At 40.2% G+C, this 16,996-nt stretch overlaps 1 protein-coding gene across 4 annotated transcripts in view; it reads left to right on the top strand.

Moving 5' to 3' along the window:
• The window catches only part of LOC126281448 (protein croquemort-like), a 114,721-nt gene extending 106,266 nt beyond the window's left edge, over positions 1 to 8,455 (top strand). For all 4 annotated transcript variants that reach the window (XM_049980421.1, XM_049980422.1, XM_049980420.1 and 1 more), the window contains exon 9: positions 7,754 to 8,455. In XM_049980421.1, coding sequence (XP_049836378.1) covers positions 7,754 to 7,967 — 214 coding nt within the window. In that variant the 3' untranslated portion in view covers positions 7,968 to 8,455. The remainder of the gene's footprint in view (positions 1 to 7,753) is intronic.
• The last annotated feature ends 8,541 nt before the right edge of the window (positions 8,456 to 16,996 follow it).

Here is a 16,996-nt window from a genome sequence, read left to right as displayed (position 1 = left end):
ACATTCGGGCGACTAATCGCAGCATTCCGTAGCATGCGATTTGCCAAGGAATCTCAGCCCTTATTACGAATGTCACTGCGTCGAGAAGCTCCACTACGCAAATGGACTGGAACGTTTAGCAGCTGCTGCAATAGATCTCCGTATTCCCACGAATACATGCAAATAACAAATTTTTAAAAAAATGGGTACTGTAATGTATTAACTTGTTTTGAAATGCTTTTCTTGCGGATTGTAGGTTACTTAATAGAATACATTACTTTATCCACTCTCGTTAAGTGGGTTCCTTTCACCTTTCCAGTGTCCTAATACAAGTAGTTTTTGAGTTCATTAGTTCTCACTTCATTTTTGATTCTTTAGTCCTATCGCTTATCTACAAGTACAGTACTTATGCAATTCCGTTTGCAATCTTGACGTGTCAAGAAAGTTGTCGATATCAGTACTGCCGATTACCAAAGATCTCTTTACGAGGTGTTTGAATGGAACTTATATTACATTAAATAAAGGGGAGTTTGAGTATAACAATGTAATAGATTTGTTCTTAACATTTAAATTAAAACGTACACTTAACATTGCGACAAGTCATTTTTTTAGGAGTTAAAAACTTTAACAATGAGTGTGATTGTTTCATAAATAATCCAAAATGATCAGATGTACTACATTGTATCGTGAATATGAATGAACTTCCCGTCAATTCTAATTCTACAGAAAAAGTTTCAAAATGCAAATCGCTGCAAAATAATAATATAAACTGCAACTCCGGTCTCAGCTTCACTTCTCAAAGTGGTTCATGGTCCCTGAATAATTGTAATTTCTAACACAAGGTTCTTACACTGCATGCGCAAAGTGAAACGAAACAAAACCACACAAGCACGCTTACTGTAACTAGAATGGCGAGTTGCAGCCACACATGCATACTGCCACACTTCACATGCGAGTCATCAGCTTACTTGGGATTTCCCTGCCATCAGCGATCAGCAACCGATCGCTGCGATTTGCGCTCACACGAGCGGTCTACGAAGCGATCGCATGCGACGGATCGCTGTGATCCGTCTTTCATGTGCTTCGCCCTTAAGCAATCTCGCTTCTATGAAAAAACAGGTCTGCAAACGTGGTTTCGAATTTCCAATGTAATCTACAGCGTGGTCCATCTGAAGTTTCGGATGGGATTATCTCGAAAACTATACATCGGGTAAAAATAGTGGGTAAGACAAGTTCGTAAGCTGAAAGGAGGGCATCAAGTGATAATAAACGTGACCCCCAGACCCCACCCCCTTGAGTGGGGCGGAGGATAACTTTTATATATTAAATGGAAACACCGATTTTTATTGCAGATTCGGATTCCCCATAAAAAGTAATCAAGTTTTGACTGAAAATTTTTTTAAACCATTGAGAGATGGCGCTGAAATCGAGAAAAATTAAAATTGCGGAAGGACTCCGATTTATTTAGAATGACTGGAGAAGGACGCATCAGATCGATACAAAATGTGCACCAATTCTTTCATTACGCCAAATTAAGCTATTTGTTTTTTTTTTTTTTTTTTACAAAACGTATCCTACTTGCCACAGTGTTTAATGCAGGGAAGCGGAATGGTATTAAAATCTCATTAGGGAACTCTTCACAATTGCTTTACTCACCCGACTTTGGCGCTACCGTGGCCAAACTGCGAACTATGGCTCAGTATAAAGGCCAGTGTAATGCGATCAGACGGCACTTCACTTTCAGATTGTGAAATGTAAACATCGACTGACGAAAGTAAATTATTCTTTAGCGAAACATGGCTCACTATCCTTGTGCACAAATTGTAGATATGATGTTAATTTTAGGTGAATGCCATAACAATTACACTGCAGCTCCTCAATTGTATGCAGATCGTTTCCCAAACAGACGACATCCAAGCGAAAACATTATTCGAAATTGCACTCAACGAGCTACATGCACCGCCCCTTCGTCATCGCGAATACAATGAAAAGGACGATCGTGCCCTTACCGTTCTCGCCCCTGTTCAAGTGGATCCCGAAATCAATTGTTTTGAGGATTTTTAAGGCACATAAATATCATGCGTATCATATCACACTGACACGGACATTAACGCCGAAAGATATGCAAATAAGCGTGCATTTCTGCCAATGAGCCTTGGAAATGGTAAGAAGTGACAATGACTTTTTTTAGATATTCACCGATGAAGCCATTTTCAAAAACAATGGCGAATTAAACCGTCATGATTGTCATTATTGGTCCACTGTCAATCCATAATGGCACAGACCCGTTGACAATCAACACAAACGGTAGTTAATGGTCTGGTGTCGAATTTTAAACGGTTACTTGATAGGACCGTATATTTTGACCGAAATGTTACTTTGGAATCGTATTTACAACTTCTCTGCGATGATTTCCTTGAGCTAATGGAAGATGTTGATTTAGAAACTATGCAGCGAATGTGGTTCCAACTGTATGCAGCAGCTCCCTATTACGCAAAAAATGTGCGGAACGTTTTAAATTTACGGTGCCCTGGTCGGTGGATATGACTCGGAGGACCAATTCAGTGGCCTCCACGTTCACCAGACCTAACATCTCCTGACTTTTTCTTGAGGGGGTTATTTAAAAAATATTGTTTATGAAAGACAGCTCACAACCCGAAACGATATGGAGCAACGCATCCGAAGAGCGTGTGCAGCCATACCACGGAATGTGCTGCTCAAAACTGTGGACAACTTTCGCAGGCGATTGACTTTATGCATTGAAGCAAATGGGGATAGTTTTGAACAGTTTCTTCGTGGCTAATTTCATTGATTAAGCACCCCAACATGGGAGAGGCAAGGGGACTCACACTAATGAAGCACCCCATGGGAACATCATTCTACTATGTCCATGTCGTTGTTCCTGGGTAACGCTAAAAGTAAGATACAGTATATTTTGTACAAAAATAGCTTAATTTGGCATAACGAAAGAATTGGTGCACATTTTTTGTCGATTTGATATGTCTTTCTTTCATAATTCTAAATAAATCAGAGTTGTTCCCCAATTTTACTTTTTTCTCGATTTCAGCGCCATCTCTCAATGGTTTAAAAATATGTTACAGAAAAAAACTTGATTACTTTTTTATGGAGAATCCAAATCTGCAATAAAAATGGGTGTTTCCATTTAAGATTTAAAAATTGCCCCCCGCCCCACCCAAGGGGGCGGGGGCAGGGGGTCACGTGTAGTATCATTTGATGTAACCCTTTGAGCTTACGAACTTGTCTCACTCACTATTTCTACCCGATGTATAGTTTTCGAGATCATCTCATTCGAAACTTCAGATGGACCACCATTTTCGTGTTCCAGTACACAGCCACTTGCCGAACGCACCGTATTACAAGGTTTTTTTGTTTTTTGGTAAATGGGCAACAACGAAACTACTTGCGGTAAAAAAAAATGTAAATACTGCATTGCTGGCTGGGCTATTCAACGGAGTGGGTTCAGTAGCATAGCGGCAAGGGCGTTCTTTCTCAGCTCACATCGTCCCCTTTCCTTCTAGAAATGTGATGGTTGTACCGTGTGTGTCTTTGTAGAGTGTAGGAGAGTTTGATGGATGTTATGTTGGAGTTGTCTGATGATGAGAGGAAGATGAGGTTCAAAACCCGGTGTCGGCATGTGGCGTCCTCCGGAGAACGCAAAGCGGGTCTCGACGCGATAATGATTGTACAGTACGTTTAAAATATGCCATCTCTGTAAAAAGTTTTACTCCAAAACCCCTTATACGAGTGTCACTCCAAAAGAAATGCACACTATTTTTTTTAAAATAAACCGTCTTTTATTCGACATGTTTCAAAGTTTTACAGTGTGTAGATACATCCTTTAAGAACAATATTTTCATTTTTACACATTATTTCCACCCCTCCCAACCGCCTTACGCCATCTTGGAACCAGCGCCTGTACACCCGCACGGTAAAATTCTGGACTAACCTATTGGAGCAACTGTTTGGCAGCGTGCGCAAGGGAGTCATCATGTTCAAACCTTGTTCCACGAAGAGAGCCTTTCAGTTTCCCAACGATATGATAGTCACATGGACCCAGGTCAGGATTGTAAGGCCGGTGTTTCAGTGTTGTCATCCGAGTTTTGTGATCGCTTCCATGGTTTTTTGACTGACATGTGACCGTGCGTTGTCGTGCAACAGCAAAACCTGCTTTTACCGATGTGGTCGAATACGACTTAGTCGTGCTTGAAGTTTCTTCAGTGTCGTCACATATGTTTCAGAATTTTTGGTAGATGCACTTGGCATGAAGTCCCCAAGCAAGAGTCCTTCGGAATCGTGAAACACCGTAGCCATAACTTTTCCAGCAGAAGGTGTGGTTTTGAATATTTTTTCTTCGGTGAATTTGGATCCTGCCACTCCACTGATTGCCTCTTCGTCTCTGGTGAAAAATGATGGAGCCATATTTCATCACATGTCACAATTCTTCCAAGAAATTCATCTCCACCATACTCGTACTGTTCCAAAAGTTCGCTGCATACCGTTTTTCTTGTTTCTTTGTGAGCCACTGTCAACATCCAGGGAGCCCACCTGGCACAAACCTTTTTTAACGCCAACACTTTTAGTATTCTGCAAACACTTCCTTCCCCTATTCCAACGTAGCCTGACAATTTGTTCACTGTGATGCGTCTGTCAGCAGTCACCAATTCGTAAACTCTCTGCACATTGTCTGGAGCGTGTGCAGCACAAGGCCTGTCGCTGCGAGGACAATCCTCAATATTTCCGTGCCCGCTTTCATCACGTAACCTGCTTGCCCACCGATTAAATGTACTGTGATCGACATCAGCATCTCCATACACGTTTTCCAACCTCTTGTGGATGTTTCCCACTGTCTCGTTTTACAGCACAGGAATTCTATGACGGCACGTTGCTTCTGACGATCGTCCAATGTAGCAGCCATCTTGAAGACATGCTGTGACGGCGCCACTCACGGTAACACGTTGAACTAAGTTTGAAAACAAGCGGGAAGGATGTATCTGCACTCTGTAAAACTTTCACACATGCAGAATGAAGCCGGCCGGAGTGGCCGAGCGGTTCTAGGCGCTTCAGTCTGGAACCGCGCGACCGGTACAGTCGCAGGTTCGAATCCTGCCTCGGGCATGGAAGTGTGTGATGTCCTTAGGTTAGTTAGGTTTAAGTAGTTCTAAGTTCTAGGGAACTGATGACCATAGTGGTTAAGTCCCATAGTGCTCAGAGCCATTTGACCCATTTGCAGAATGAAAACTGTATTTTTACAAAAGTAGTGTGCATTTCTTTTGGAGTGACCCTCGTATATTAAAAACTGTTCACAGATAATGAAACTGTCTCTATGGTAATTCTGTCTAGTCCTTGGTAGCATCAATTTATGCAACGGAAATAATCATTTTGAGTCCAAACGTTAACGAAACACTTGATGAGCTGTTCCTCGAGCTGATGTTTGGACGTTGACGCAAAAAAACAGCAATAGTCATATTACTTTATTACTAGACCTGCGTCGTTTACCAGTCATGACAGGATGGACTGCGTCAAAATTACGTACATAAGACTTTTTACAGTTTCTCATATAGTGTACGAAGAAAATTGTTCACGGTAACGATATATATAACAGATGAAAAGAACATTGTATTTCACACAATCAACAGTTTGGTACTTCAAAGTTCCTCTTGTTTCTTGCGTTACAAGTATATATTTCTGGCCTCATGCTAAAATCTCCTTGGTTTTCTTTTACACTGATGAGGCACAAAAATACATATTGCTTGAAAATAGTCATTATTCCTAAATGGGTGAATATTAGCTTGCAGTGTTCCAGTCTTCCTGAATGCAGCATCAGTACGTTCTTGCAACCTGAAGAGTGTCCCCATATAAGCAGCACATAATTAATTAATGATGCTATGAAGTAGAGCACAATACACTGTTAGGTACTGGTCAGATACTGCTCCCTGTAGTGTCCTCAAAAAGTACAGTACACGGGAGAGGTTGGAACGAACGTACACTGTATGCACATTCAATGATAGTTTGCTGTCAGGGGGGAAACCCAGCAGTTTGGAAGCCTCCACATTATCCTGGCATCTAACGGTGCTGAGGCTGTATATCAGATGATGTGTTTTTGCTTCTTTCGTCTTCATTTTATTTTTGACGAACTACTCTAGACGTTTTCAAAGAGCACGTCTGTTGCTTGCAGAGTTTGTGGTGAAGTTGTTTCTTTGGCAAAAAGAGTGATGTCACCTGCAAACTGTAACGCGTGATCGTTACAGCCTGTATCATTGAAATAAATACGACACAGGAGAAGTCCTATGTCAGATCCCTGGGATACACCATGCTCCAATTTTTGTTCTTGGGCGATTGCTCCGTGGACTGATACCACCTGCGTTCGGTTTTCAAGATAATATTGAATAGTTGCTAGATAGCAAGCTCAGCCGAGGAGAAGTTTATCGGAAATATTGTACGACACCATAAAATTTACCTGGGTGGTTTGATAAGTCTGATAAAAAAGCAAGACAAATATTTGTTTCGTAAACAACTCACCCGACTTCTAATAATTTCCGGGTATGCAGCCGGATACCGACGACATTCTGCCACGATATTTCGGCCCAGAGACGTCCGGCCATCATCACGCGAGTATTTGTGCCGAATCTCGCGACTGCACCTGGGCTCTTCAGTAGTTGTGTACTCACCTGATGATGGCCGGACGTCTCTGGGTCGAAATATCGTGGCAGAATGTCGACGGGATCGGGGTCATACCCGGAAATTATTAGAAGAAGAAATACGCCGGGAAAATTTCAGAAGTCACTCTACTTCTCGACATTGTCTCTTTTGAGAGATATACACTTTTTCATCCCTTTGGAAAAATAGATTCTGTCAAAGCCTGCAACATATTAGTTGACCGCAACTATCACCTCATCATTTGATGAAAATTTGTTCCCAGCAAGCAAAAGTTTCAAGTCAGGGAACAGGAAGAAATTACTTGGGGCTAAGTCTGGTGAATAGGATGGATGAGGAACTAACTGAAAGACCAATTCATGCACTTTCCCCACTGTTACAGCTAATCCAAAAGTAAACGGTTTTCACTGACGGTGCAGAGTCCGCGTGAATCCCGTCCAGCTCAGTTTTGATTTGTGCCGCAGTCCAACACTTCAAATACAAATGTTTAATCACAGCACAAAACACTTTTTTCTTCATCTTGAATCGCAATCGACGCACTGGCCAATTCAAATGGCTGTCAATAATGACTTGTACGCTGCACATTGTTGAAATTCTTTACACGATCCTTGGAATAATCAAGCTTACCAACCATGAAGGTGCAACAAAAATATTCCATTCATTCGTGGAAATTTACCAGACCTATCAAACCACCCTCGCAGGTCTGGTATTAAATGGGCATTTTGTCGTTCCTCCAACGAGTATTTAGTATAAGGTAAAGCAGTAACAATTTGATGTCGTGAGTAAATATTTGACACAAATACGAATTCCACAAGGAGGAAATTTTATTTTTCTCTTATCTTTTGGTTGCACCATTAATGGACCTTCAGTGAAATTTCGAGCTATTATTATCGATTCTCTCTAATTTAGCCCCTGCGATACTTTTTAATCAAATAATGCTTAGCACTTAAAATAATGGTGTCGGGCTTCATAATGAATTGGCTTGTACTGCGGGCTTCCAAGGGTACAGCTAATGCTGTGAAACTATGTATTCAGCAGAGGAGTATATTTTATTAATTTCATTTTCGTTTTGCTTTTTATCGGTTCTGTTTGTCCACAGGTTCTACGAAAAGCTGCCCGGAAGAATTTATTTTCCGGCTTTCTGGTTTAATCAAAAGGCAGTCCTAACAGAAGATTTAGCTATGCTGGCAAAGTTTATTAAGAATGCGCCTGCCCTCGGCATGGGTCTTTTCTTTGGCATGGCAGGCATCGGCTTGATAATGGTGTTCGTCGGCGGAATCTTGACGCTGTGCCATGGATGGAAAGATTCGTAACTGGACCATTTCCCTCAGAATAAACTACACCTGGAGTCGCCGGTATGACATTTTGTGTCGGATATGACAAGTGCACTGGACGAGGACTGTCTTTCTAAGTACGCCTCACAGCGTGCATTAGATCGAGCCACGGTCGTCGCTCCCGCGGCATCAGATTCAGCAGCATCTCACATAAGAAAGACAAGAATAGACAAATACTTTTCTGAACGAATTATCAGTCCTGATACAACGTAACATAGAGTCTGTGGTGTACATCACCTGCCTGAAGCTTCTTTTGTGATTTTTAGGGGTTCTCAAATGACTGCTTGAAGTTATGCACTCGGGAGAGACAGATTTAATGTCTGTTATGTCACACAGTCTGAACCAGCCGTCGCTTCATTACAGCAAACACTCGACTGCCTGTTGAAAATTTGATCCTGGGACGGAATTTGACGCTGGTGTAGATGCTTAATGCTAATTAAAAAGTAAATATACAAAACTGACAAATATTTAAATTTCTTCAATGTTATACGTTTGTTACAGATTCTTTGTGATACTTTTATACTGCCAATTATCTTGTCTACCACGAGCACTTTTTCTTTTCCTGTCAACAGCGTCCAGCTCAGCCGGACGAGTCGGAAAAATTCAGCAACTACTAGTCACTGTAGTTAGACAACTTTTAACGCTGTAACAGTCAATGTGTAAGACGTAACTTTTTGTGTACGGTTTTCTATATCATAAAAAATACACCAAACGGCTTTTTATGACTATAGAAAGCAAATTTCATTAAGTATTGAAGTTGACATTTGATCTGTGTGTCCACCGCGGTGGATGGAGCAGTGAATAAGGCAACGGATTAGTACTCAGGAGAAGTTGGGCCTAACTCATCGCTTGGCTTATACTGATTAAGACTTTTCTTTGGTTCCTTAAAATGTCACAAGTTTCTATTCACAGGACAGCCACAACTATTGTTAGCTGTATTATTTACGATTGATAACACCCGCAACAATAGTCATAAATTTTTATTTTCCAGTAAAAGGAAAGCAGAACCAGGCTTCAGGACAATTGCCCCGGCTTCAGGCGAATGTTAAAAGTTACAACTTAAATGTGAAGACTACACAAACTGTCAAACTCTAAAAGAAACAACAGAACGTATATTATAAAGAAGATATCACATATACGTACAGAATATCCGTACGAGTCTGCTAACAGGGGTTAATATGTTGATTATCTGGTACATGGCATGTAGGCAAAAAATGCATCTCATAGACCAGTATTTCTAGGCCGGACGGAAAATCTCTCGAAGAGCACGGCTTATGTAAAACGAATTAGATCCCCACGTATAAAAGAGCGCAACCACCGCAAATGAAATGAAAAGATAAACTATCAACGATCCCGCAACCCATAAATACAAAACCGTAATACAAACTTAAGGGTGTCACTAACGTGCTTCCGCAAGAAGCAAAAGGGCTGGAATTTCATCCAGTGGAACCAGAAAAAGAAAAGGTACATAATCATTGCATCTGATACGGGCGTCAGGGCTTAACGAAATGTCTCACTATGCAAAGATTCTAACTTACCAGTACTACTGACACGACCGTCTAGTACCGTACGAACCACACACCGATGTTGAAATGTCAGAGGACTGGCCGTGTTGCCGCCGTATAAGCGGCAAGTAATTCCACTTGCTGGCTATTGCGATATAGTAGAATAATAATGTAACACATAGACTATTAAATACAGTGTTGATAAGATTATCTAGACTGCAACGACTTTAAATTTGAATTGAATATTTGTTCCTAGGTATAGCCGGTAAACCAGTTCGCGAGATCCCCTCACCTTATCGTTATGCTCAACTGCACAGCTCTGCTGTCTCTTACACAACATAACATACAAGGAGACGAAGTGCTACCAACATATTGTCTAAAGGCGTGACGTCGAAAACCTATCTCAACACTGTCAGAGTGTTTTAGATAATTTGGAAGACTGTACTGCTGCTGATTAATTTATCGATTATGTTTATCTGTTGTGGTCAACAAACTAACAAAAAACACAATTTAGTGTGCCGTTTACAAATACAAATGAATTCCAGCTTTTCATGATAACTTTATCCCAAAAATGTCTTTTTTAGTAAGGCAAAGTGTCTCAAATTCTCGCGAATCAGCAGGATAACACACACTTTCGAATCCGAAATGGTCTGAATCTACGTTCAAGCCACGGTCGTTGTAAGGTGTCAGGCAAATCCAACACCTTCCATGAAAACCCTGACATGATAAGCAAATCCAGTAGTATGTCACATAGCTACGAATAAATCGTGACATTAAATTAACCAAAGTAATACGAGTAACGAGTGAGCAAATGGAATACCACAGACTAACACAAGAATGCCTAAATGCATGTCGTACCTTCCCATCGTGAGACCGACGCAGTTCCGAGGGGAGAAACGAGAACAGAAGCCGAGAGCAGAACCGTGTTAAGCTAGAAGGCCCTACGATAAGGGACAGATTGGAACCCCACGTCTCCAGCCTACCGCTAAGACTACACCACCCGCACGTTTTAGCGTGAGACTTTTTCACGTCTCTGTTATGTCAAGGACCACCCCCCAGCCCATGTTAAAAGCTAGAGCCCTCCAGAAAAACGGGATAGATCTTACGATAACACAAAAAGGTCTACTACCACCCGCAAGTTTTAGCGTGAGACTTTTTCGCGTGTCTGTTACATTAGGACCACCCGCCAGCCCATGTTAAAAGATAGAGCCCTCCAGAAGAACAGTATAGATCTCACGATAACGCTAAAAGGACCACACCAGCTGCAGGTTTTAGCTTGAGACTTTTTCGCGTCTCTGTAACGTTGCAAGCTTTAAAAACATTGCCCCACCACGAAAAGTATAACGTTTCTCATTGGATAGACAGAATTTTTGTAGGCGGAGCTTAAGGTTAATATTGAGACCCTGATTGGTCAGATGAAAACACAGCCAGATAGTTTTTTTAAAACCAACTTCGGTAAATTTTAGTAAGGAGAAGTTAGGAAGAGTTAGTTCCGAGACGACAAGCTGGGTGGCTGCTACGCCGGCCGGCGCCCCCCTGACGAACACCGACAAGGTAATGAACGCACGCGATGCCGCATAAGAGCGCATAAAGCTTCACTCAGAACTGCAGAAGTCTCATCTGTTACACCCCCTTTTTGCGTAATACTAGTGTCGATCGTAAATTAAGGCTCATGGTGTTCACATTTGCCACTTGAAGTAAAAATCTGAAACGCGATGATTTTTCTGTTATATAGTTATTGAGAAGCCACATCAGCCACTGTAATTTACGACAAGTTAGATAAGTAATTAAAGATAATTGAGGGTCACTGTAGACCCTTTTGATAGTTTCCTCTTTTGTGAAACTGGATCCCAACGGCCTCATATCACTAGCAGTCGAGATGACAGGCATCTTATCCGCATTACTGTAACGGATCTCGCAACCACGTCTCGAGCCCTGAGTCAACAGATGGAGACGTTTCCACGACAACAACCATCTGCACGAACAGTTCGACGACGTTTGCAGCAGCATGGGCTGTCAGCTCGGAGACCATGGCTCTTTACAGCATCATGATGGTCGCATCCGTGTTTGACGACATCGCGGTGAACGCGCATTGGAGGCCTGTATTCGTCATCGCCATACTGGCGTATCACCCGGCGTGATGGCATGGGGTGCCATTGGTTACACGTCTCGGTCCTCTCTTGTTCGCATTGACGACACTTTGAACAGTGGACGTTACGACCCGTGGCTCTACTCTTCATTCGATCCCTGCGAAACCCTACATTTCAGCACGATAATGCACGACCGCATATTGCAGGTCCTGTACGGGCCTTTCTGGATACAGAAAATGTTCAACTGCTGCCCTGGCCAGCAAGTTCTCCAGATCTATCACCAATTGAAAACGTCTGGTCAATGGTGGCCGAGTAACTGGCTCGTCACGATACGCCAGTCTCTACTCTTGATGAACTGTGGTATCGTGTTGAAGCTGCATGGGCAGCTGTACCTGTACAGGCCATCCAAGCTCTGTTTGACGCAATGCCCAGACTATCAAGGCCGTTATTACGGCCAGAAGTGGTTGTTCTGGGTACTGATTTCTCAGGATCTATGCACCCAAACTGCGTGAAAATGTAATCACATGTCAGTTCTAGTATAATATATTTGTCCAATGAATACACGTTTATCATCTGCATTTCTTCTTGGTGTAGTAATTTTAATGGCCAGTAGTGTGCATAACGAAATCTAGTTAACAAATCATTCAGAGTCACAATTAAGTCAATATAATTAACAGAAGCAGAAACAGTAGGCATTAACAAGTGTGCAAGCCTGCAAAGTTTTTCACCTTTAGATCTGCAGGATTCAGAATCAAGATAACGAGAAAACGTATGGATGAGAAGTTGTCCTGAGACGGTAAAAATCTTGTCTCCAGTGAGATTAGAACCGAAAGCTAACAGTCTTCCTCTTGAAGGGCGAACACTTTACTGACAATCTAGTAAACAGTTATAGCAGGTGTCGCTCCCATAGTATGCCAGTGATGGTTAAGAGGAGACTTCGCAGTGGATGTGGTGAACTAAATTGCAGTTTCTGTCGGAATGAGCTTTGTGGGGTCAAAAACATAAATTTGCTATATCTATATCATCTTTTAAGTCAGTCATTCAGAACAATTATTCTACGCGACAAGAAAATATCGAGCGGATTTATCAGGATAATTCTGAACCACACCAGGAAGTAAATCGATGGTCATATAGTTGCCAGATGTATTCTACAGTGTTGCCAGTTCCCCATTAGACCAGCGACAGAATGCGTATGCTGTATGCTCATCTGATGTGCTGCTTGAGTTGGCTAGCACTGGGGAAACATGAAGACTTGTCAGCGCTTGCTGCCACTGCATTGATTAGGATCAGGAATACCTAGTGTAGGCCAATCAGTTGCATTGGTATTTCTGTAGCTATAATTTGAGTCTAAAGCGTAGTTACGAGTAATATCCAGATACACTGACTGCAACTAGAATATCATAAATAATTAATGAGGAATCTGCTGGTATCGCAGCTATTTTTGACTTCCTGCCTTAAGAAAAAAATGTGTGTGAAATCTTAGGGGACTTAACTGCTAAGGTCATTAGTCCCTAAGCTTACTCTCTACTTAACCTAAATTGTCCTAAGGACAAACACACACAACCATGCCCAAGGGAGGACTCGAACCTTCGCTGGGAACCCTCCCTGCCTTAAGAGAACTGCAAACAAAAAACTCATTCACGAGAAGCGGTTCGTTTTGTAGCATCACAGACGCTACGAACATTATGGGTAAATAACGTTCGTTTAAATATTATATACCTGAAAACAGTTTTCCTTATGAGTGCTCTCACTGGCACCATAACAACACAGATTAAAGGACCACATATCACTGATCGCAAGACGTGAACATCCAGATAGAAATTTCGTAACCTGTGAATAACCTACAGCAACAAATCAGAAAAGCAAACCATGTGTGGAATTGTTTCGCAGTGATAGAGAAACAGGACTCAAAATTCGCGAAGAAAATTAAATAATTGAATGATTGCAGTGCAAGTTTGGTTGCAGCTTCTGATTATATGAAAGGAGAGGCAATTGTGATGAGAATGTGAAACAAGAAACAAAAAATGCTATCAGTAATGTGTCGAATATGTCATTCTTAAGCGAAACTGCCATTCATCTTGCAAAAACCAAAGGGGTGAAAAGCAATATCCAGTCTTAATGATTACATTATAACTGCTGGTCTTGCTTTCTCAAGCAAGAGGAAAACCTCTTGCAGAATGATCTTTTTAATTTTCAGATAACTTAAGGCAGAGATGAGTCAAAGTAATAGCAAGAGGTTTGCCTAGGTTAGCGTTGGACGGAATTTCTGTGCTGTACCTCGCATTTGGCGTACTTTACTCGTAGTTTGTTTCCCAGTTGCTTCTCACTAACGACGCCTCTAGGCTATCACAACATGCACACGAGAGTTATGGAAGTGTAATTATTCAAACAGACTGTTATGTTAAATGTTACGGAACTTTCCACCAAATATGACTCAGAGGACAAAGATAATTGTAATTAAATTTTACCTTGGAAACTGCTGGAAACGCTTAGGAACACTTTTACGATTCAACTGCTTAAGAATGACATCAGCCCTTGCTAAATTAAAGGTTGAGGGTCACATATACAGGGCAAAACCAGGAGGACAAATAGATATGGTGACTAGACAACTTACTCTTTACATCACGATGGAATAACCTGAAAAAGTTGAATACTGGAAAGGCAACTAATTTGAGACTGATTAAATTTTAAAAACTGAAGAAATAAAAAAATATTTCGGGATCACACCAAAATAACTGCCTCCGTATGTATCCTCTTTTTGAAACTATCCCTACAGGGCTAACAGACGCCAAATACTTGTCACTGAAGATCTCTTCAAGTCGTTTTAGACACTTAATTTGATAACTCGAAGTCGTGGAAGAGTGTCTCCCACCCAATACAGTCCCAGTGTTGTGTAACATGCGACCTCACTAAGTGACGCAATTATACGGATATCCCAAAAATGTGTAGCTACACTCGGATCAACTCTCTTCGCACTGGTGCTAAGAAAGTAGTATAGATAAAGCTCGCCCGTTCTCGCTATGACCCGCTACGTGAGGATACCCAAGTGATCAGTTCTATACCACCATCATCTGTAAGCAATTGGATTACCTTACGACGATATATCAGTATTTTTTCTTCTTTTTCTTGTGCTAGTAAAATTCCTTTTACCAGATATAATGAATTAATTATGCACTGAGCTATTAATCACAAAGAAAGTAGCCTTATTATCACATGTCTGTCTTTCTCCTTCTGTCACATCCATTATTACCTTTTCTTCTCCTGGTCTCGGTCGGTTAAGATGTATGTATCATTGTAAACATATATAAGTGCGAATAATTATTTATTTCGTTCAATTTAGTCCTTCTGTTTTATTATTTCTTAAAATTAGTCTTTTAATATGTTACTGACAGGTTCCCAATTGAAAATGTGATTGAGTCTTGTTGCTTGAGTGCAATAATCAGCTTCATCAATATCTGTTAGTTGCCATTACGGCCATCTCATCGACATAACTACGAATAGTAGTAATTGCTTATAATCTGCATATTATTTAATTTAAAAGTCCGATTGCCCAGCGCGATTCAAATTAACGCACTTAAAATATTCCAAATTTTTAGGGTCGCGAGCATACGAAGCCAAGCTAGTCATTCCGAGGGAATAATATGTTGTGTCTTACAAATTTTAATCTGTAGACCTTTTCACCAACAGAATTCGCTCGTTGTTAATTATAGTGAGTTAAACTGGTGACAGTGACAAGAATATTTAGAACAGATAATTACCATCGTGTATATTTCAGTGTCCTCCTCCACTTATTGGGCATATTTAGCGAAGCAAAAATTAGGTCGTACTTACTATTTTATAATATGAACAAATTTAAATAATTTACTATGGCCATAAACATTATATTTGGAGATATATAGTACGTATCTTGCAAAGTCGGACAGAGTGTTTAGGTGGACACCTCTGTTCTTGTATAACCTATTAGAAAATTTTGACCAGGGTTGTTGAAATGACAAGTCACTGAAATGTTATGTTTCTTTTAACTTTTTTCCTTCATTTACTCACTTGTTTTTGACACAATTTTACTGCAACAATTTTCACATCCATATTGTGGAACTTTCTTGAGCCAGACAAAAAAGATGGTCTAGTAAAGAACATTATCTACCAAACTCAATAGGTACTAAAACCACTCTGACGCACTTTGCTCCAAAGATACATTACATCTATTTTGAAGGCAGCTTCCGGTATCTTCTAGAAGAGGATGCAGTCCAGTTTGATGTTAATATGACTGCCTTAACTGAAATTGTTTTCAGATTTAATTTATATAATATTTACTGAATGTAATTAATTACATAAACATATATATAGGTCTAATGATTAATAACAAAGGCATCAAATTTTGACAATATGAAACACAGTAGCTTCCTGTTATATTCTAAGATCAATTTCATTGTCGATGGCAAAATCAGAAAAATTATAAATGAAAACAGAAATTTTGTTTTCATGAAAATTGAACCATAACATTAGTATGTTTACAGTAACTTTGGTTTTAGATCATTTAAGTGCATAGTTGTGATTACTAATATTCGTGGTACAAGACAGATATTACAAAATGGATCAATATGAAGATAAAAAATTATTATCAGAAAATTAATTTTTTAGCAGTCAAATATATTCAGAAATATATAATTTAAGTAAGAGAATTGACCCAAATCTTACAAAAATTTGTACAGAATCGAACACATTGTGTAAGTATAAGTTTCAAGGAGGTGATGTTCATTACAATACGTAATTTTATTTCAGATATGTTTATTTCATAAAGGTCTGTTTCTTTCTAGCACATTTCAACAATACGAATGTGAATGTCAGCTGAACTGACATGTACGGGTATTTAGTTTTCTGAAAGCTGAAAAACTTTATCTCTGAATGAATGGAGATCATATGAAAACTTACAATTTACATATATCTGTGGAAGGCAAGATCTGTAAACTCTTAATATTACAACATTGTTAATGGTTACAACATAAGATAAGTCAATGTAATGCTTATTCAACCAGAAAGCACGGTACCTCTTAAAATAGAGCTAAAATTTATTCATTTGAGGCTTTAAGAGAAGAAAATTTTAACAACTGTAAAATTTGTAATTCTTACATCTTTATTGTGCACTTTGTAAAAGAAGACAAGAAGATGGCGGGTATTCAAAATCAAGGGGTTGTAGCTTGTAGTAGTAATAAACGTTTGTCTTGCAACAAGTATTTTATAGGGAGCTACTCGCAGATGCCATCTATATACTATTTAGATGTTAGCTGCATTACGATGACGCGATAAACCATGTTGTATGGTAGTACGTTGTTAACCCGTCAGCACTTGAGGATAATGGCTTCACACCGAGAAACTTGAGTCTGATCAGATACCAGAGGGTGAATTCAACAAT

The sequence above is a fragment of the Schistocerca gregaria genome, chromosome 7 (assembly GCF_023897955.1).
Source record: "Schistocerca gregaria isolate iqSchGreg1 chromosome 7, iqSchGreg1.2, whole genome shotgun sequence".
Classification (NCBI taxonomy): Eukaryota; Metazoa; Arthropoda; class Insecta; order Orthoptera; family Acrididae; genus Schistocerca; species Schistocerca gregaria.
This window is presented reverse-complemented; position numbering and strand designations above follow the sequence as displayed.